Source organism: Phyllostomus hastatus, unplaced genomic scaffold (assembly GCF_019186645.2).
Source record: "Phyllostomus hastatus isolate PE091 unplaced genomic scaffold, TTU_PhHast_1.1 phas_scaffold_93, whole genome shotgun sequence".
In the NCBI taxonomy this organism is placed as follows: Eukaryota; Metazoa; Chordata; class Mammalia; order Chiroptera; family Phyllostomidae; genus Phyllostomus; species Phyllostomus hastatus.
Genome location: NW_025334042.1, coordinates 30272546 through 30296167, shown reverse-complemented (window position 1 = coordinate 30296167; position 23622 = coordinate 30272546). Strand labels below are relative to the sequence as shown.

Here is a 23622-nt window from a genome sequence, read left to right as displayed (position 1 = left end):
GCAAGAACATGCAGGGCAGCTTTGCAGCTAATCCATAGCATGGTCATTTAACATACCTATAGTCTTTGGCGGGTCACTTAGATATGCTAAATAGCTATGGCCACGCTCTGAGCCAGGGCAATGAAAAGGGACCCCCCCAAGATGTGACTGGGGGGCAGGTCCCCCAAGTTACAGCACCTGCATGGGAGCTCGGAGAAGATTGGTTCCATGACATGGGGCCACACCTGCCCAGACCCATGATGGCAACCAGAAAAGCTGGAAAGGACAGCAGATTGAGGCCCCGGCAAGTGTGGCCGAGTGTGGGAGGAGTCGGAAATAGGGCTGCAGAGGAAGATTGGCTCGGGGATTTAAACCCAAACACGGCAGCCACTGGGAGGGAGAACCACGGGGCTTTGGCAGAGTGGAGACTCCCGCAGCCCTGCGGGAGAGAATCACCATGCAGCTTTAGCAGAGAAGAGCCACTCGGCTTTGGCAGAGTGGCGGCGCCCCTCCTCTCAGCCATTGAGGAGAGAGAAGCACGTGGTTTTGGCTGAGTGGGGACTCCTGTGGCCCTGGGAGAGAGGACCACATGCCTTTGCCAGAGTGGGGACCCCCGCAGCTTTAGAAGGGGGAACCACTACCCGGCTTTAGCAGAGATCCTGGTGACACAGCTGAGGGTGCCAGAACTGAGGGAGGCCGGCCTACCAGCCTAGCACAAAGTACTGGGAATAACCGGGGACTCCCTGAGCCCTGGACTTCTTTTTTCTTTCCTGAGATACGGTACCCCAGACTGGGCAAAGGGAGAAGGAAGGACTGTGTCTGTTTGTGGGTGTTTTAAGGAACTTTAAGATTTTGATGAAGACATTAGGTAACTACTTTAAGTCTGTATAGCATTAAATAAGCATTTCCTTTCCTTTTCACAAATCTCTGGCATTGAGAGACGTCTTTCCTATAGGCGGCGGACATAACGGACCTGGGGGTTTCTTTCAATAATAGTATATCGTCCCAGGCCCACCTATGTGTACTATCCCCACTGTTACTGCACACCTTGCCCCTAAGTATTTATGGCATTTATGTAGTGGTTTTATGCCGGTCTCTACTTGTGTATTCCCTATAAAGCAATACATTTACTACTCAAAAAGCATAAATCAGCACATAATATTTGTCAACCACTCCTTGTGCTGGAAAGCTCTACTGATTCCATTCTTCAGTCATCTCAATGGTTCACATTTCCTATGCAGTTTACACAATACTAGTAATATAATTAATGTCTTATAAAGGATACTTTTAGATATTTTGGTCTTTAGTTAAATAAATATAGAAATAAAACCTAGCTATATAACATGTACTAATTTCTTGTGTCTAGCTATGGTGTTTTTTTTTCCTGGTTTATAAGTCATTATAATAAGGTCATAATGGTATTTCCAGTAATAAATCCAGGCATCTTTCCACACCTCAAACACACACACAGACCAAATCTAGACTAGAGTGATGGCAGCTCGGAAATGCTTTAATGTATTCAATCATGTTAATTCTTGGGCTTTTCCCAAATTGACCATGAGATAAATAAATATTTGTTAATTGAGTGAAATTTTACATTGTAATCTAAACAATACAGAGATAGAACTTAGTTTTTTAATTTCTTTAAATGTACATAAACTGCATTAATATCATATATAGGATTCATTCTTCCACTCTTTAAAAGTATCCAGATATTACTCTGAATCCAATATGCTGGTATTAAACCTGAGAGAACTAGCAGTGAGAAGTGGAGGAGACCAGAAAAAGGCATAGAGCACAGCAATACAAAGCATTATAACAATAACATGAGTTTCACATTACATAGGTAGTTTTAAAAAACTCATAAGCAAATCAGAGGGAGTGTTTGGCTTATTCCAATAACAATATAACCTAGGTTTGTTACTAGCATAACACAGCTCAAAATCCATGAAAGCATTGCTATCCCATCAGATTCCAGCTGATTATTATGCAAATAAATGTATGTTTCTCTTCTCTTTTCTTCTTAATATTCAGGGGAATATCTACTTTAACTGTATAACTGTATAAATGTGTACAATATTCTAATTTCTTAAAAATTATTATTTATTACTGCCTCTGTACCAATTTTTTTCTGGTCAAGTCCATCCATTTACATTTTATATAATATTTAAAAATTACATTAAGGCTATGTGCTTTAATAATTCCACATATATTAAAAGGTAATATACTTTGCAGGAAATAAACTGGTTATGTTTGTTGGTTTTTTGTGGGTTTTTTTGCTTGCTTGGTAGTTGCCAGTTTTAATGATTCTATATATTCTTTTTAAAAGATCTTTTACAGCCCTGGCAGGGTGGCCCAGCTGGTTGGAGCATCATCCCATCCACCAAAAATAGGCTGCAGGTGTGATTCCCGGTCAGGACACATACCTAGGTTGCAGGTTCCATCCCGGATAGGTAGGGGCACATAAATCCAGGAGGAAAGTGATCGATGTTTCCTTCTCACATCTCTCTCTCCCCCCCCACATTTACTCTCTCTCTCTCTCTCTCTCCCCCTGCCCCTCTATAAAATCAATTAAACATTCTCAGGTAAGGATTTTTAAAAATGATCTTTTACATACATACATATATTTATTTGTTTACTGGTACATAGCAAAGCAGTATATAGCTTATTCCTTCACAGTGAAAATTATGAGGGTCTATAATGTGCTCCCTGGGTTTATATTCTGGCTATTTACTAATGTCTCTATGCCTCAGTATCCTACTCTATAAAATAAACATAATAAATAATGCCTATGTGTTAAATTGTTGGAAGGACTAAATAAAATAGTATGTGCAAAGTGCTTAGAACAGATGTTTGGAACATGGTAAGCACCTAAGAAATATATGCCTCCCTTCTTCTCCCCACTTCCTAGGGTTCATAGAACATTACTATATACTCAAAACAACCTGTTACTTACCACTAGATGCCAGCACTGAAGATAACTATAATTATCTGAATAAAATAATATATATCTTTTCCATAACCACTTCACACTTGTGGTCAATACAAATGCTCATTTTGAGTGTCATTATAAAATCCAAATGTGTCTTATAAACCAATTTACCTTATATGTTAACTAGTATAGATAAAAACATACATATAAAAGAATGAGTTTTTCAAAGCATGGTATAATAAACCAGGAGGTGTTAGTAGTGTGTAAGTAATGATTTCTATACTATTACAAAGCTAATTAATGCATGCAGTTTATCATTAGCATTGTCATTAACAATTTCATAATTATTCAATATCAACGCATTTTTCTCCTAAAGACTACAAAGATAATCTTTAAATGTCTTTCTTGTTTTATAAAGTGGTCAACGGACATCCGAAATACAATATCATAACTAATAAATAATTTAAGTTAAAAGACATTAACTAGGCTATTGATAGCTAAAGTTGGTTTTTTTTTTACTCTTTTAATTGTTTATAATACACAAATTTTTGTGGGTAGCAGCAGCTCCTCCTGAACGTGCTCCTTGTTTTTTTTAGTTGTTGTTCAAGTACAGTTTTCTGCCTTTTACCCCCATCCCAGCCCACCCCCCCAGTGGTCCCCACCTCCCTTTGTCCTTGTGTCCTTTATACTTGTTCCTGCAAACCCTTCCCCTTTTCCTCTGAAATTCCCTCCCCTCTCTCCTCTGGTCACTATCAGCCTGTTCTCAATTTCAATCTTTGGTTATATTTTGGTTGTATTTTGCTTGTTTGTTTTTTTGTTGATTAGATTCCTGTTAAAGGTGAGATCATACGGTGTTTGTCTTTCACCACCTGGCTTATTTCGCTTAGCTAAAGTTTTAATACAGCAGAGTAATTGGGTGCAGTCAACTGCCCAGAAGTTGATCATTCAATTTCTTGATAAGATAGAGTCATGATCTGCCTCCAGCAATTCCTTCTACCCTGTATTCATTATACTGCAACTAAATACATTCACACTAAAAGAAAAATATATGATACAAAATTTCTTGCTTTTACAGTATTTCAACCAAGTGAGAAAAAATTGGTGCAGAAAGTTATTACTTATGAAATTTCATTGTTGACACTATGTACTACTATTTTATATTGGAACTCTTCACTAATACTGCTGACTTCCTTTGTATTTAATTAATTCATACTAATCATATGAACTATAAAGATCAATATGTGACCAAAGATCATATTGATAAAGATCAATTGGGCAATAGTTCCTACTAATCAAACAAGGTGGTTCTTTACTCTGGTAATCATTCCTACTATCTTAATGGTTGTTAGCATGTCTACACGTTGCTTGGGGAATAAGGCAACCTCAGTATGAAACAATTGCATGAGTTTTTCAAACCATGGTATAATTTACCAGGAGGCAGTTTTTAGTAAAAACAACTTGTCATATTTTAACATGACTATAACACAGCTATTATTTTTTTCAAAAAAGAATCTGTCTTTTTAATGAATGGATTGACCTACAAGTCAAAAATGCTAATCTTACCTTCAAGAGATTAATAAAAAGTACTAAACTGAGATATCAGTAGTTAAATTATAAATACAATTCCAAAATTATTTTCTAAAGCTAAATTTATTCCTTTCCTTTTCCTCTGCACTTGTTAATTTTCAAAATATATTTTGCTTGCTAAGAGTACAACTGAAGGCAGTAAATAAGGCAGCTGAATAAAAAGTAAGCTTTCAACAATGATTACATGGTCACTGACATAAATTAACCAATTAAAATTATCCACAACATATATATTTAAGACTTGCAAACCATATGATATATAAATTTAAAAATCAGCTATGCAATTCAAAAAATATAAGAAATGTATAGAATATATTTACCTTATGAACACCACTTTTATTGAATGCTAGTACTCATAAGTAAAGAAATGAAAAATATAACATGCTAACAGAAAATAAGTAAATATTCTCACTATTAGTAAACATGGTGAGACAATCAACAGGCCAAACAACTAGAAAACTTACTAAATAGTATTATTAAATAATATGAAATATATTATAGCATTATTAAATAATAATATTAAATACAATAACTATCAAACTATATCATTACTAAACACTAAGTTCTGGGTAAGGGCCGGTTTTACATACAAACAATCCTATGTACTATAACTTAACAAGTGCTGAAGACACTGTCATCAAACATACTTCAGATACTTCATATCTGTCTCAAAGTCTAAGGCAGATCTACAAGGCCATATTAAAAATGCAAGGGGAAACAATCCACTTATAGAGCATCAGTCATAAATTCTTTAGCTTGAATATGCTTATAAGGGTAGCTCTCATCCTATAAGAAGGACCAGAAAGCGTACAAAAAAAACTAAAGTCATTACTAGAGAGGCATCAGAGGGTACTAGGCAATCAGGCAAGGCCCCTCAGTGAAACGTTAGTAGAAGTCTGAACAATATGAGGGAGAGAACCATGTGACTATTGGGATAAAAGCATTCCAGGTAGGAGAAAAGCAAGAACAAATGTCCTGAGACAAGAATATACTGAGGGCACACACACACACACACACACACACACACACACACACACTCACTCTTGGAGAGATGCCACAGAGCTAGGGGGGTTAATGGAGAATTAGCAAAAATGAGGATGGGAAGAGAGGAGGGAACTAGGCCCCACCATAGGCTGTGAATTCCATCCAAGGTGTGCAGGGAAGCCACTGGAGAGTCTGCACTGGAAAGCGGCATGGCCTAACCAGGCTGTTAAGGTGGTAATTTTGGCTAATCTTCCACCAAATTTCTAAATGCTGAGGTTCCCCCAAGGATCTATCCTCTTCTCTTTTCCATTTATACAATACTTTTATGAGTTCCAACTCAATAAAGTTATTGGGCTGAAGTATTTGGGCTGATGGTTCCCAAATCTACATCTCTAGTCTCCAGACATGACCCAATCAGTATCTCCAAGCGATTCTATTCGGGTCTCAAACAATACAAACCTGCCCTGACTGCTGATTTCACTATACTCACTTCTGCCACCTCTCTCTTCCTTCCCAATGCACTCACTGCATAAAACTGTACCATTTATTCAGTTGCTCTCACCATGAACCCAGTAGTCATTCTTACTTCTCCTATCTTCACACCGGCCATCTAATTGATCAACAAACATATCACCAAAATATATTTGAAATTAGATCACCTCTTACCACTTCAAAGGCTATGTTCACCAAATGCTCACCTCACCAAATTACAGCAGCCTTATAACTGGTCTCTGCCTGTTTCTGACCCTAGGTGAAATCTGAAACTGCCCCCCTAACACAAAAGGCAAGTAGAAACCAAATAAAGAGGCAGACTACTCCAGATTGGTAGGTGACAGTTTTGATAAGTGGGGAAACTTGCATACTGGGCCTCTCTTGGGCAGCAGAAAAACAAGTAGATTGCTACCTCTACCCTTAAGAGTCTTAAAAGTTTATACAGGGGCATGATGGGGTTCAGTCATGTGTTCAGTCCAGATGGCCTAACAACACATTACTTACTCAATGCTGTTCTTGAAATAGCTCAGGCTATGGGCAGAATGTACATTTCAAGGATAGGATCAGGGGGAGGAGCGTGGAGCCTCAGATTGCCTGGGTCCGGCTTTTGGGTCAGCAAGCAATCATGTCCTCTCAGGGACCTCTTCCAACAGTCTCCTTACCTCCTCCAGTCTTGCTCCCTTACCCCATTCTCCACTTCGGCTGCCAGTCATTTATCAAATGTATAAATAAGATTACATCATCCTCAAGTGAAATTCATGAAAAAAAAAATCCAAACTTTTTTAACTATGGCGTGCAAATCTCCACATCATCTGAATCCTGTGAACCTTTCCAAACTATTTTATTCCACTCCTCTCTCATTCACAATATTCTCTATATGGTAGCTATCTTTCAGTAACACCAATATTCCAAACTTTTTCCTGAGTTAAGGTCTTTGTTTTGCTGTTCCTTTTTCCTGGAATACTTTCCCCTTAGATTTACAATAGCTCCCTTCTTCTCTTTAATAAGTACACCTAGGATGAGAACTGGTACAAAATCATACTGCCTGCCTGTCTAAGAGAAATCTAAGCTTCTAGTTAATGGGCTTCATCAGTAACTCTCTCTCAGTGCTATAAAAAGTAAGTTATGTTAACCATTAGTTTGCATTTATTCCTTTTTTAATTATATAGCTTTCAGGTCTACAGTTCTATGATATATCATATGTACATTGCATTCTGTTCACCACCCAAGTCAAGTCTCCTTCCATCACCATTTATCCACCCTTTATTCTCTTCTACCTCTCATCACCCCCTCTCGCTCTGTGAATTACCAAACCGTTATCTGTATCTATAAGGTTTGCTTTTTTTTTGCTCAATCCCTTCACCTTTTTCACCCAGCCTTCCAACACTGCTCCCCTCTGACAGCCATCAGTCTGTTCTCTATATCTGTGAGTCTGTTTTTATCTTGTTAGTTTATTTTGTTCACTAGATTCCACATATGAGTGAAATTATATGGTACTTGTCTTTCTTTCATTGGCTTATTTCACTTATCATAATACTTTCCAGATTTAACCATGTTGTCACAAATGGTAAGATTTTGGGTGTTTTTTTTTTCTCCAAGGAGTATCCTATATATTTCTGTTGAATAAATCTTCTCACTCCACCTACCCAACTTCAAAAACATAAGCTGTTTTAGGACATGGAACATGTTTGTCTTATTGATTGCTATATGATCTTTCCAGAAAAAGTCCAGCCATTGTTAATATAACGAGAACAGTTTGTGTGACATTGATGTAACCTGGCAGCCAAGGACATTGGAGTGGAATGAACATGTGTGAACAATGACAACTTGACTGTATTAGCCAGTGGGGGTGGTACATGCCACTGAGTGAGCATATGTACTGTGTGTTTATCATATTCAAAATGATTAAATGAGTAAAGCAACAAATCTGCATCAAATTTTGTGTTAAGTTTGAACATTACTCCATGGAAACCATTTGGATGATTCAGAGGGCCGCAGCTATGGGCAACTGGTGATTGGAGCTTCATCAGGACAACATACCTGGCTCATGCATCACGTCTACTGCAGTTTTGTGGCAAAACATCAAATCACCCAGGTGACTCAGCCCCCCTAAAGCCCAGATTTGGTGCCCTGCAACTTCTGGATTTTCTCAAAACTAAAATTATCTTTGAAAAGGAAGAGATTTCAGACCATGGATAAGATTCAGGAAAATACCACAGGGCAGCTGATGGAGTCTGGGAGAACTGTGTGAGGTCCCAGTGAGCCTACTTAGAAGGGGATTAAGGAGTCATTGTCCTATGTAAAATGTTTCTTGTATCTTGTATCTTCTTCAATAAATGTCTCTATTTTTCATATTATATGGCTAGATACCTTCTGGACAGACCTTGTACTTTTCAGCACTAGAAAACTGTCTAGATACATTTATTACTTGCCTGATTGTATGAATATACATTAAAATTCAGTTCAGTTATGTTTGAGTTAAGTTGTCATTTTATTCTAATAAAAGAATCTTGCTTCACTTATAAATCTATTCCTATGAGAAAATACATTTCATGGTCCAAACATTAAGTTTTAAATAAAATTTTCACACATATCTGATCTACATATAGAAGTTTATAAATATAATATTTAGAAGATATACTAAAGTACATACCCACCTTCATCGAAGCTGGGGTTTTGTGACAAGTAAAATCCAGTGAGCCATTAACATGTCTAAAACAAAATTTTTAGTGGGCACCCTTTGATATCAAATAGATAAATGCATTTTGGAAAGCCTCGTGGGTATGAAAACGTAGTAAACCAAGTATAGTGTTGATGTCATCTGGCCAGAAGACCAAACAGAATCTTAGATACACCAATTATGGGCCTATTATTAATCTTTTCATTAATTTGGCTAATGTAATTATGTCCATGAAAGTATGCCACGTAGTTCTGCTAATGGCATTCAGGTGAGTGGGTGAATAGCAATTTACAGAAGAACACAGCTGGAAATCAAAATGTCAGATTTTGTTCACAGTATCTAACACTTTTGGGGATAATATTTTAGTAATTTCACTAGGGAATCATAAAATGGATTAATCCTCTAAAGGAGTATGTCCCTGGATATCATAACTCAGCCTGGATCATAATGTTTCTCCCCCAAAAAACTTCTCCACCATCAATAGTATCAATTAAAGTTATACTGATCATTTATCAATGTATCATGCATTTGTTTCCAATGTCAGAAATCTAAGGTATAGTTCCTTATTTCCATTTTCCCTAATAGCACCCCACATTTAACAATCTCATCAAATATTTTTGAGTATTGAAAACCAAATAAAGCAATTCAGAAAAGGGTTGTTTTCAAAATTATCAGAAATGAGAATAAAAAGAAAAATATTTTATGATTATTAAGGAGTTTCACTTGCTATTCAATTCCTTTTGTAAAAGATAAATACCTGCACTCCATGTGAAAGCCCAGGCACTTAGCAGTCTTTCTTAAAAGGTTCCAGTTTTTATTTCACTTTGCAAAATTGGCAGGTAGACAACAACACTTTTAAAGAATTGTTATCCTTGGAAAATAGACTTAGCTTGTTTATTGGTTCCTTTGATCTTCTCAGTGCCTCCTGAATTCACGAGGCTGAATTAGTTATGTGCTCTTTTACCTAAAATCTGTACTGAAATGCATTCAAATAAAGAGAGGCTTTTGTTCATTTCTAACAGAAATTCTTACAGCAATTCAAAAACACATTTCTTTCCTTTTTTCATGCGCTTCATTCACTTATAAACTCAGGCTCTTATCAAGTAATTTGTATTGCTTACTAAATATATTTAAGAAAAATAACAGAATAATGTACAGAATATATTAAAATGCAAGATAACATAAACCACAGGAACTTTAGGAAGCTAGTAATATACCTCAGGAGAAAAGTAAGGAGAGTCTGAATTAAGGCAGTAACAGCAAGAAAGTAAAAAAGGTGCAAGAAAAGTCTTTTTTAGAAGGAACAGAATTTGTTGACTCACTAGATTTGTGAGACAAAAAAAAAGGTTAATTAAGGAAGACTGACCCTGAAATACAAGTGGAGGGAGATGTTAAGCAGCTTCACTTGAGTTAGTGCTCAGTTTCCATTCAGCAAGTAAATGAGATAACATTCCCAAAGAAATGATGACTGAATGAGAAACATGAGTCCCACAGGGAAGACTTCCTGTAACTGACTCAGGGCTGTCAGAGCTTCACAAGACCTCCCCTGCGGCGGGACCATCAAGGTTCTCTAAAAGCAGCACTCCAGCCTTGCGTGGGAAGGCCAAGGTGTAACATCTCAGAGTCCTTGCCTTTGGTAGAGGCAGATTTTATGTATTTTAAGTCAAACACAATTTGGTTCTCAGTTCCTTTTAAAAGATCCCCGGAACACTGTTATGGTATTACATGAGCCAGTACTGCATCTGTTGTTGATTATTTATTTTTATTCAGTTGTTCAAAAACTAAGGAATTATTTCAGAACTTTGAAATGTTTTTGTCATAACAAGTACCAGGGAAATTGTATGGAAGGTTCAATCAAGTCCATCCTAACTACAAGTGAATGAATAAACAAACAAGCAAGTAAATAAATAAATAAGAGGTTGATGACACATCCAAGTTTCAACCTAATGGCTTTGTTTTCTAACAGAAAGACATTAAGGAATACTGACCCTGAAACACAAGAGAAGATGTTAAGCAACTTCACTTGAGAATTCCACTAAAGAATTCCATCACGTAAGTATACTGTGTCGATGATAATTCTCAAGATAGACAATGGAGATAATGGAACCTTTTCCATTTAACTAACCTGATACACAAACACACACACACACACACACACACACACACACACACACACACATCTTCTGCAGAAAATCTACCAGGCACTATCTAACAAGCAATTGGGACTTGGCTTTCCTGAGGTTTCAGAGGGATAGGCACTTGGGAGTCCTCAGGGTAGGGCATGGAAATGGTTGCAATCTCCCAAGAAGAGCTTATACCGTAGGATGAGAAGAAAACTGAAAATAAAGTCATGAAAAACACTAATAGTAAAGGAAAAGAGAATAAAGAGAAACTAAAACATGATAGATAATGAACAAACAAAGATTTAGGAAAAGAAGCAAAGGAAAAGTTTCCATAGAAGTCAGAAGAGTATTTCAAATAAAAGGGAGGTCAAGTAATGTAAAGAATGAATAGAGGCCACTAGACTTTGATTTAACCTATGTCAGAATAGTTTAAGCAGAAATGAAAACCAGAATACAATAGAGTAAGCTGAAGAGAGAGTGAAAAGTAAGTTATGAGCGGGTGTGGCTCAGCTGGCTGGAGCATTGTCCCATAATTGAAAAGTTTCAGGTTTGATTCCAGGTCAGGGCACAAGCCTAGGTTGTGGGTATGATTCCCAATGCCCGGTCCAGGAGCATAAGGGAGGCAACCAATGGATGCTTCTCTCCTGCTTCAATGTTCTCTCCCTTCCTCTTTCTCTGTCTAAAAGCAATGTCATCAGGCAAGGATTAGAAGGAAAAAAAAGGAAGTTATGATAGAAACCCAGGCTGTTCTCTAAAGAAGTAAGCTAAATCAGAAGTTAGTAAAAGGGATATCATGAGGATAAAGCAGATTCAAGGTAAGAATTTCTACCATGAGGAAGACATAAAACTTTTCTTTTGGGGAAAAAAGCTATTTTACAAAAAAAGTATATATTTGGAAAGATATTTACATACATGACTTCTACAAAACATATCTCACCGTCAACAACAACAAAAAAAGAAAACACAATCTAATGAATGGGAGGAGATATTCCCCAATGGTACATCTGATAAGGAGTTAATTTCTGAAATATATAGGAGCTCATGCAACTTAACACCAAAAAAAAAAAAAGAAACACAATCTAATTTAAAAAATGGGAACAGGACCTGAATAAACATTCCTCCCAGGAAGACATATAGATGGCCAACAGACATATGAAAAGATACTCAAGATCACTAATCCTTAGAGAAATGCAAATCAAAACAACAATGAAATACCAGATCACACTTGTCAGAATGGCTACCTTCAGTAAATCAACAAACAACAAGTGTAGGTGAGGAGGCAGAGAAAAGGGAATTGCTGTACACTGTTGGTGTGGAATTGTAAGTTGGTGCAGCCACTATAGAAAACAGTATGGACGCCTTTTACAAAATTTAAAAAAACAATTACAGTATGACCCACAATTCTACTTCTGGGTATTTATACAAAGAAATCCAAAATATGATTTTGAAAGTATATTAGCACCCCTATGTTCACTGCAACATTATTTACAGTAAAGATATGAAAGCAGCCTCAGTGTCCATTATTAAATGAATAAACAAAGAAGTTGTGGTACATATATAAGATTACTTAGCTATAAAAATGAACAAAATCTTCTCATTTCCAACAATATAGTTGAATCTAGTTGACCTTGTAATTACTGAAATAAGTCCGAGAAAGACAAATACACTATGATATCACTTACATGTGGAGTCTAAAACACAACATAAATTAACAAACAACATAGAAACCAACTCCTAGACACAGAGAATAGACTGAGGGTACACAGAGGGTAGACTGAGATTTGGGGAGTTGGGATGGGGAGAGGGCAGGATTAGCAGGATAGGTGGGGACAGTGGAGGGACTGAACAAAAACGAAAAAATCTCATGGACATGGACAACAATGTGGTGATTGATGGGAGGAGGGGCTTCGGGAGAAGTAGACGAGAGTATAAGGGGGATAAATGGTGATGCAAAGAAACTTGGGTGAACACACAGTACGGTGTACAGATGTATGTTGTGAAATTGTACACCTGAAACCTGTAGAATTTTGTTAACCAGTGTCACCCCAATAAATTCAATAAAAATAAAAAAAGAAATACAAATTGCCAGTTATAAAAATAATCACAAGGATGTAAAGCACAGCATAGGGAATATAGTCAATAATACTATAATAATTATGTGTGGTGTCAGACAGCACTAGATTTATCAGGGTGATCACTTCATGAGGTATATAAATGTCTAACCACTACGTCATATACCTAAAACTAATATATTATATGCCAACTATAATTAAAAACCAAATTTTTAAAGAATAAAGAATGAGTCAACTGTTTTAAAAAAGACATCTCTTGCATAATAATATTTAGTCATTAAAGATTATTGAAGGAAAATGGAGTTAATTAGGTTTGAGGCACCCTCTTACCACACTACTACTCTCTGCCCGAACTCAAGGCAACTACACTGGTAAGGACCACATGTTACTACCTTCACACTCACCCTCGAAATACCCAACCCTGTGGGAACGTCCTTAACTGCCCAGCTATCATGCCCACTAAAGACTAGTTTGAAGGAGAAATGAAGAAATTACATTCAGGGAGAGAGGACCCTTGAAAGTCTATGTCCAGTCAGGGTTAGAGAGGTCATTTTCCATTTATGAACAGTAATAAACAGAGAAATATGATCTTCATTGAGAAAGAGAAGTCCAGGGAAAAATCATAGTGCAAAGAACATGTGGCCTGAAACAGCGAGAGAGAAACTCAGTCTAACCCACTGCACCTGTTTCTGCTGCTGTTCCCATAAAGGCAGGTTACATATCACATGATCCCTTGCATAAACCACCTATGTGTGAGATAAGTGAATGCATTTTCTTTCCTAGAAACTAAGTAATTCTGACTAAAAAACATGGATCCTTTTTCAATCCTTCCAGTACAAAGGTATGGAAATTGTGTATGTCCAGCCACAGTGCTATGACTGTTATCATAAGCAGGAGGAAGGTGATGTGGCAACTGCACTGAACTTTACTTATAGACAGGCATGAGCTTATTACAGCATCTCTGAATCTCTCTTCAAATGCTTCATAACAAAAATAAATATCAAAAATATTCCTTTAGTGAAAGAAAGCAGCAGAAATTATATTTTTTACAACCATACCCAGGCTTCTAGTTTCTCCATATAAGTCTCTGAGCTTATGTCCCTTCTCTCTTCTCCAAATTAAAACATTCCCTTTCTCCAAACTGCACTAGAAATCATGTATCATATATCATATGTAATCATATATATGTATGTGTGTGTGTGTGTGTGTGTGTGTGTGTGTGTGTGTGTATATATATATATATATATATATATATATATATATATATATATATATATCCATTACAGTTAATAACCTCTGACAATAGGAAAGTAGAAAATCTGCCCTGGCTGGCGTAGCTCAGTGGATTGCGCGGGCTATGAACCAAAGTGTCGCAGGTTCGATTCCCAGCCAGGGTACATGCCTGGGTTGCAGGCCATGACCGCCAGCAACCGCACATTGATGTTTCTCTCTCTCTCTCTATCTCCCTCCCCTCACACTCTAAAAATAAATAAAAATAAAATCTTTAAAAAAAAAAGAAAAGTAGAAAATCCCAACCTCCTGACATTAGTCCCACTGGCTTCTCAACCCTGGTACAGCTGCCAATTCCCCATCTCTGTATTCAGATTTCACGTGGCTCCTAGTTAAACCCCTTTCAGTCCTTCCTTCTAAATCTGGCCTAATTCCAATCCCACAGGTCAATAAATAGGCTGATCAGGACCACGAATGCCTAGCCAAAGAACCCCACACCCATCCCTCTCTTCCTACCTCCACCTCTTTATATCTGCCTCTTTCTACCGCCCTGCTGCTCCTGAACCTGTAAATTCCCCTATTGGGAACCTATCTGTATGGCAGTGGCGAATATAACCTAGGCCCTGATTTGGAAAACTGGCGGGGAGCCAGTCAGCACACAGAAGCTGAGCCCACGGATTGATTTTCCCATGGGGAATCAGGCCTGCATTGTACCTAGGCTGCTTTGAGGCTTGCTTTTTGCTAAAACTCCCTCACACTGAATTCAAGCAGCAAATGTTTACTGCATACCTTTAAGGTAATTTCCTAAAATCTATGCTAAACCTCCCAAGTAGGTGTGTAACCAGTTCAACCAGTTTTCCCCTTGCATCTGCAACATCCTTTTCTTTGATGTAATTAGCAACATTCTTTCCTTTGTTTGTGAAAGGTAATCACCTAAAGCAAACCTGTGCATGGTAAATGAGGACCATCCTTGATGTAATGTGCCCAAAATAGCAACAAAAGCCTGTCCAGGCAGGATTCAGGGCCCTCTCTCACTTAGAGATCAGCCATGCCGTCCCTTTTTCTCCACAGGACTTCTGTAGTCCATGTGAATTTGTTCATTGCAGCCACAACAAAGCAGACCCCGCTGGCCAGAGTCCGTATCACTCCCCAAGTAATGGCTGTTGCCCATTGAGTAGAGCTCTTTACAACAGAGGAGCGGGAAAACCAGGGCTCCAAAAGAACAGAAGAGACTGTAAGTGACTCTAGGAGAGACTGTATGTCTGTTTTGTTCACACCATACCCTCAGAAACTGGCATGGGGCCTGGTATGAAGAGGTAATTAGAAAATATTGTTGAACAAATGAATTACAAGGACAGTGGAACAGTAAGTCATTCTGCCTGCACTCAAGTATGTACGCCCATTCTCTCTGAGTGAAGCCTCCCAAAAAGACACCAGCTCACTATCTGCCCATTCTTAACCTGATCCAGAGAACGGACATCGCTTCTTCACAAAAAATAAATAAATAAGACTAATGCATTCACATATTGAAATATGACTATTATTACATGAATGTCATGGACATGTACATTTTCTATGAATAAATCAACATAAATATCAATCATAAATGAAGACATTATAACTTTTATTATACGATCATCATAAAAAAACATAAAACATGAACTTACATGTTTGGACAAGTTGGGGCTCTTTGAGTCCACATCGTACCTAAAAGATTAAAACATAAAACTCAAATTATTTCCATAAGATACAGCTAGAGAAAAATATCAGTATTTTCTAAAAAACATAAATAACATAAAAATGAATCAAAATTATAGCAATGGAGAGAAAAACTTTTATTTCTACAACCTAAATAGAAATCCCCACGTTTTAGTCATCAATTCTGCTGCTTAATAATACAAGTTTAAAATTTATCTGTCTTATGAAGCAACTAGCAGTCTAAAAATATTTAAAATGCCCTAAAAACTGCAATTCCTCTTCCCTGGATACCACTGAAAAAGAAACAGAGGGGCTGGTAACTAGGAAAGGGCTGTCATTTGTTTATATTATAATTCTTACTTAATATGTTAAATGCTGTTGTTAAAACTTGGAAATTTGGCTAACGTAATATTATTTTTCTTCAATCACAGAACTTGGGGGAAACGTGTACCTTACCGTTAGAAAACTATATTTATATAAGACTATTATATATCCTGTTCTAGACTAGGTGGTACTCAAAATGATTTCTTGATGAGATCCTGGAAAAATACCACTCACTATCACCTTAGCCCTTCTTTTTAAAGAATTTGTAGAAATGGTAAGATCACTAACAGTCAAAACAACCAGAACGTGCTGAATTCTTGAACAGGAAAATATTTGTACTGCCTCCAGTCTTTCTTCGAAGTTGGATTCCTTGCACATCCCTTGTGCATAGAGTCCCAGTGAAAATTAACTGCTTTTTTTCAAAGGTTAATTAAAATCTTCCCTCTCACATAACAAGAATGTTTTTATAAAGAAACAAAGCATCTCAATCAATAAAAGGCGAAGAATCAGAGTTCACGGAGTGTGCTGATGCTGGGCAGAGGGGCACTCATTCCCTGGCAAAGAATGCTGAGCACGTTATTGGCTTTAAAACTGTGTGATGCAAACACCTGCCTTAGAGGCATTACTCTGCTTCACACCAGGGAGTGCTGAATACTTTCAAGAGCTGTAAGCTAGAATTCTAAACCAGCTAATGGCCAACATCTATTAAAGAATTACGGATATCAGTAAACAAAAAATAATTCTTATTCAATAATTTTCCTTATTCAAGACTTTTGTATTTCTTTTTCTAGGATAAGGCTGAAATTAGCAACTGTAGCAATATCAAAGGTGAAACATAACTGCACTGGCTCCTTCCCAAGAATTGGTTCTGGAAACTGTTTTCTATAAAAGGTTTAGTGGCTAGGGAGAAATTACATGGTATGCTCAGTGAAAAGAAGCAAAAAGAAAAGAAGTTATGTTTTAATCACAAATGATTGTTTTCAAATACAACCCTCATTCATTGTTTTTAACGAAGTTTTCTTAAAAACTATTATCTCAAAAATAGGTAATTTACAGCATTCCTCTAAAGGTAGTATGTTGAATTATAATGCATTCAAAATGACTGTGATTTTACTATCAATGGAATTTTCCTTCTAACTTTTTAAAAAGATTTTATTTATTTATTTTTAGACAGAGGGGAAAGGAAGGAGAAAGAAGGAGAGAAACATCAATGTGTGGTTGCCTCTCACTTGCTCCCTACTGGGGACCTGGTCCGCCACCCAGGCATGTGCCCTGACTGGATCAAACTGGCAACCTTTCATTCCCAGGCCAGCGCTCCATCCACTGAGCCACACCAGCCAGGGCTCCTTCTAACTCTTCAAAAGACTAACTCTGCTCCTCACCCTCATGGGTGAGAACGTAAATACTACATCCTAATGGTTATAATGTGTGTGCGCATGTGTGTGTGTCCAAGTTTATGAGTGTCATACTTTCCTTAAGGAAAAGAGAATACATTGCAAAGCAGGAAGTTCATTATTTTACCCTGAGGAGAGTGCGCCCCAGTGTACCTAATTTTACTAAGGGGAATTTTATAAACAACTTCATCTTGCTACTGAAATCATTATTAGAATCCCTGATTAGCAGTAACTGATTTGGATGGATCCTAAGGGTTGTGTTTTCTACTACATTGCAACAGACGTTGACTGGAATTATTCCTATATTCTAAAATTCCAACTGAGGTCTAAAGCTGGAAACAAAAGAGGCTAAGTATGCCCATGCTCAGCTCAGAGATGACAGTAGATGAGTCCATGAGTACTAACATTAGGGGCAGACCCTTCTCCATGAAGCTTACTCATAAAGTGACAGCCTATTCCCTACCTCTCAAGAGGGCAGGAGGTTCCACTCCTCAAAGCCAAGTGAAGGGAGTTCTAAAACCTGAGATGCCTGTGAGAAGGGGCAGTAGCATCTAGTCCCCAGTCAGTATAGAACCTGTCTGCAGGTCCATTTTTCAGCTTGCAGTAGAAGAGAATGTCAGGTCACAGACCTAGGAAATGCCATCCGAGGGCTGAGGAACGAGGAACAACATCCTTTCAAGTCCCTCCTCCACAGTGAGGAAGACAAGCAGGGTGCTAAGCACAGTCCCTTTATGCTGGTGCCCTCTAAGACCTAGATTTTTCAGGAGGTAGGACGCCCACATCTCTGCCTCCCCACCCCTCCTTTCTGCTCTTCCACTTCCCTTCTCTCCGGCAAGTAGCTGGGACAACAGCTCCAACTGCGGGGACTGGAAGTGAATTAAGTTTGAGATTAAAGTTTTAAGTGAAGATTCCCTAATGATTAACCAAGTGAGATGGCTTTAACAAAAAAACAAAAAGGGACTGAAAGTCATGAAATTAGACCCTTCACCTGACAGTGTTGGGACAATTATTGGAAGAAATAAAACAATATTTGTTATTGGGATAAGAAGCAAATTTTACTTTTTCAATAACTATATTACTTAAAGTTTATAATAAATATTTATTATTTTTAAATGAGAGAAAACTATACAGATGAAGGAAAAAGAGGAAAAAGAGAAATGGAAAATGAAGAGAGAGAATGAAAACTCATGAAATAGTGGCTGGTTTTAGGATAAAGTTAAGTCTAAACTAGAGGGAGAAAATTCAGGGTTTACCATGCTGGTGTAAGGAAAAAAAATGATTTTAAAAAGTGTTATGAAGGCCCAGTATGATGGCAGAATCAACCCACATCCTACTTGACGTATGTGTCTGCTTTTAAATAACAACAGTACATGCAGTCTTCATGATAAACATCGTTGGGAAATCATTACATTCCACTGTAAGTTACTTTTTCATGGGCCTCATTTTTTATTCCTTCTAAAAGGGTTTCAAGGAAATAAAAACCAAATGGGACATTAAAATTTCTATTTGATAAGTATAGTGAATACTTAGAACTCCTACAAGTCTGAAAGGAAAGGGGCTGGTATAAAAGTGTCCTTTTTAAGGAAGCACTGCAGGTTATTTACTGGACACAATTTAGAAGAAAATGTGAAAAACTACTAACAGTAGAGACCTTTCTTTTTTTACATAAGGAGGAAAGATTTTAAAAATCTTTATAAATTGTGACAGCATGGTTTATTTTATCATTTTTGGCTATTCAAAATAAGACATTTACCTTTCTTTTTTTTTTAAGATTTTATTTATTTATTTTTAGAGAGGGAAGGGGGAGAGAGAGAGAGAGAGAGAGAGAGAGGCATCAATGTGCGGTTGCTGGGGGTTATGGCCTGCAACCCAGGAATGTACCCTGGCTGGGAATCGAACCTGGGACACTTTGGTTCCCAGCCCGCGCTCAATCCACTGAGCTAAGCCAGCCAGGGCTAGATATTTACCTTTCTAAATACTTGTAATGTTCATAAACACTCTTTAATTATTTCAATATATTAAGCACATACTATAATATGTTACATTTTTCCCTCTCAGTAGATTTCCTTTTAACAATATCCAGATACTTCAACGATCACCAGTTTACCTCTGTGGAACTGATGATAAGCAGACTGACTCCAGATTCTCTGTGGACAGGGAGTTGACTTTAACAATAATATTTTAACATGCCTAATTAAGCATCAAAATCACAAGAAGATTAAAAATATCAGGCATCCTATGTCTTAGAAATATGGGGCCATGAAGTGATAAAAACACCACAGCAGGCAGAAATGTACTATACAAAGAAGGGGCTGAGAGAAACGTAAAGGTCTGAGGGACATCGGCATGGAGTCTATGAGATCATCTTGAGTACATGCAGAACTTTCAGGAAACCTCCCAGGGCACAGGACAGTTAGAAAGAATGCCCATGTATACTGCCCAGCATTTCTACATGGTCAAACTGCTCACTAACTGTATCAATGAACAGGTAGCCAAAAATCAGTAAAGCACGAAGAAGTACTACAGACAAGGCTCAGGTCACACTCTAAATAAAATTACAGGTAATCTAGTTTTTTGCCCATATAATCTAGTATTCAGTGCAACCATAGGACTCAACCTTATGCTATTAAAATTGCCATTAAATACTAATTTTAATACAATCTTTAGTAGAACTTACAAATCAAAACGAAGGTTCTCCTTTTCTTCAAAAAAGTAGTCCAGAATAAATTTTCTTACAAAATCCGGATTTAATGTATTATCAATTACTTCAGTCCTTCCAAACTGTTGAGAAACAGAGAGAGAGGTGAAAATCAACTTTGCATGGTTACTCATTACAGTACTATACTTAGTATTAACATAGTTCCTTGAAAATATAAGCAAAAATATCCAAGTAATTTGATAAAATAAAGCCCTTCAGAAAGGTTTTTAGAGGTCAAACCATTCCCTCTTCCTTAGGGAAGCCAGAACATGCGCACTGAGTTCATTCACATTCCTAGAAAAGCAGCTTCTGAAAAGGTGTATAACATGCTGCAGTATTTTCTCCTTTTGCCCCCACCTGACCACCAAATCCCTTTCTAATCAAAAGAAATTATTTCTACCTTAAATTTAAATTTATCACATATATTTTGCCAAAACTAGTGTATAATTAAGCCAAACAACACATATTCTTACAATTGGAGGGGTCACAGTATTCAAAATGAAGCAGTCCTCTGCACAACACAGTGGTGATCCATGTCCTGGGAAGAACTTTCTTATGATGTATTATATACTTCAATCATTTGGTTTGGTTTTTATTTTGGCTTAATCTTTATGGTATCTAGACAGGCAATGTGGGACCTATGTTCTTACATATTTTGGAGTTAGTGCACTGCACTTTTGCTTCACAAAAGTAAGTTTGTCCATCTTAGGGGAAGTGGAAACCAAGAAACAAATCTCCATGTTTCAGTGAGAAGGAGGTCCATCAGGCACCCCTCCTGACATAGTGCAGATACAAAACTTAACGTCTCTTTTTTGTATTAGGCTCACATCTTCCCCTCCTACTGCCATGGAATTCTAATGAGAGAATTTTAACCTTCAGTTCTGTACAGCATTGTGCATGCTATCTTATCAGAGAACCAACTGTTATTAAAGTTCAAGGAAAAGCTATCCTTTTAATAGAAATAAAAGGACTGTGCTAATCCATTAAAAAGTGAAGGTCATGAGCTTACATAAATTTTGGTAATAAAACTATGCTACAAAATACTGATGACAAAGAATCTACTATGGCTATTGCTAATCATCCCAAAAAGAACTAGTGTGCAGAGCTTATGCATTGGACAATGCTAAATATCATGCACAGGTTCATACAGACACACCATAACCAATGTAACTAACTGAACATTTTCAAAATACTGAGAATTTATTTTGAACGACAATAGTAATAACAGACACTCTTTATTGAGTACTTACTTGATTCTAAGCACTTTTCACATAGTACTTTAAATCTTTATCTTAACCCTAAACATTACGTATCATTTGTCCCATTTTATAGATGGGGGAATTGAAGTGGAAGGTCCCAACCTCAGTCACTGTAGCTACAGAATCCACCTTCTGTCTAGGACTCTCTTCTAATTCAGGTGGGTCCTGCAAAGATTCCACCATGAGCTTATCCATGTTTCCAATCTTAAGGGAACAGGAACAAGGGCATATACCTAATAACCACAGGCCCACAGTGCTCACAGGCCCCAAAAGAGCAGTACCAAGGGTCAAGGAGTACAAGTCGGGTCCAGAGAGAGCCTGAGCTCTCCCCACCTTTCTACTACTGGAGGGTAAAGTGGTTTCCAGATCTGGGCAAAGAGCATCAAACTGGCAAATGCACAATACTCTCACAGAGAAAGTCAGCCAGTATTCATATTCCCCAGCACCCAAATCCATGAGGTAAATTTTAACCCAAATTCACACTCAGTGGTAAGAAGATAAAGTGCAGTTCCCCAAGGTAAACCTCATTGAATTGCAAACCAGCAATTCCCTAGGGCCACTAAGCCATTAAGACTTCACAAGCCTGTTTCTTAGGGAACAGACGCTTGTCAGCAATACAGGCAGCTGGGTATACTCCACTATCTCAGGTGAAGATTAATATGTAGCCATTAAAATTTTAGATAATCTTCTATAAATTATGAACATCTATTACAGTATGCCTTCTGACACATAGCCCTGATTGCTTTTGAGATCTCACTGGTAACTTTCACATTGCTATCTCCAGTGGTCACTTTTCGGGCCACCTTGCACTAGCCCACTCAGCAGCATTTGACACAGCTGCCCATTCTTTCCTTTCTGAAGACTTCCTTTCTGTTTTTTGACAGCACACTTCCCTGTTTTCCCCCCTGCTTAGATTCTCAGGCATGCAATCTCTCATTGTCAAGGCACAGTTCTAGGCCCTCTTCATGTCTCTATCTTCACCCATCTATTAGGTTATTTTATCTGTTCCTGGGGCTCTAAATACCATCTACATGACCATGACTTCTAAATGCATATCACCAGCTCAGATTCACCTGAATAGAGATTTATGCATATAACTGTCTTCCTACCTTACACATGTGGTTGTCTTACAGGCCCCTCTAAATTACTGTCTAAACTTAAACATTTATTTTATACCACAACTACCACCCCAAACCCACTCCTGACCATGTCTACCCCTGTCGGTAAAGGATGCCACTATCTACTTGATTTTATAGGCCATAAAGGGAGTCACCCTCCTCAACTCCTGCTCATCACAAACTCAGAAATTGTCAATTCCAGCTCTGAAACTTCTCTCCATAGTTTCTGTTGTTAGCTTAATTCAAGCTCCCATCTTTATCATGATCAAATCAAGGGCCTCGTAAATCTTATCTCTCCTTCTTCTTCTTCTTCCCTTTCCAATTCACCCTCATATAACATCCAGAGTAATCTTTTAAAAAAGGTAAACCCAGTCATGCAATTTCATCATTCTAAAAGTCTTTAATAGCTTCCCAAAGTACTTGGAATAAAATCTTTTTTCTTTCGTCTACAGGATTTGGGCCCACCTGCCTTTTGAACTTCATCGAGGGCCAATATCCCCTTTCTCTTTGTCCCAGCCAGCTGGCCTTCCCTTAGGTCCCTTTACACACCAAATCCTTCCCATGTTATGGCTTTTGGACCTGGTATTTCTTCTTCATAGAATGCCTTTAACCCCACCTTTGCATGGCTGATTTTTTCCCATCCTTTAAGCCTCTGCTTAAACGTCAGCATTCTGGCTCTACTAAAGTTGGTCCCCACCTCTAAAATTACTCTCCTTATAGAAAACCTGTGTTTTTCTTAATGAAACTAATATTTTGGAATTATACTTTAATTTATTTGCTTGTTTTATATTTCCTTCACCAGACCGTTGAGCTCCATGAAGGCACAGGACATGTATATCTATTTGACTTGCACCTGTACGAAACTGAACAAATAGTTCAGGGGTGTCCAACCCATGGCCCGTGGGCCACGTTCAGTCCAGGAGGGCTACGAATGTGGCCCAACACAAAATCATAAATTTACTTAAAACACTATGAAATTTATTTGTGATTACATGTCACAATGTATTTTAATGTGTGGCCCAAGACAACTCTTCTTCCAGTGTGGCCCAGAG

The 23622-nt window shown here is 37.7% G+C and overlaps 1 protein-coding gene across 1 annotated transcript in view; it reads right to left on the bottom strand.

Annotated features, from left to right (window-relative positions):
* CPNE8 (copine 8) overlaps positions 1-23622 on the bottom strand; it is a 177034-nt gene that overhangs the window by 113937 nt on the left and 39475 nt on the right. Inside the window, exons 4-5 of the mRNA XM_045829970.1 lie at positions 20173-20276; positions 15747-15786 (exon numbers count right to left, since the gene is read on the bottom strand). Of these exons, the coding sequence (XP_045685926.1) occupies positions 15747-15786; positions 20173-20276 (144 nt within the window). The remainder of the gene's footprint in view (positions 1-15746; positions 15787-20172; positions 20277-23622) is intronic.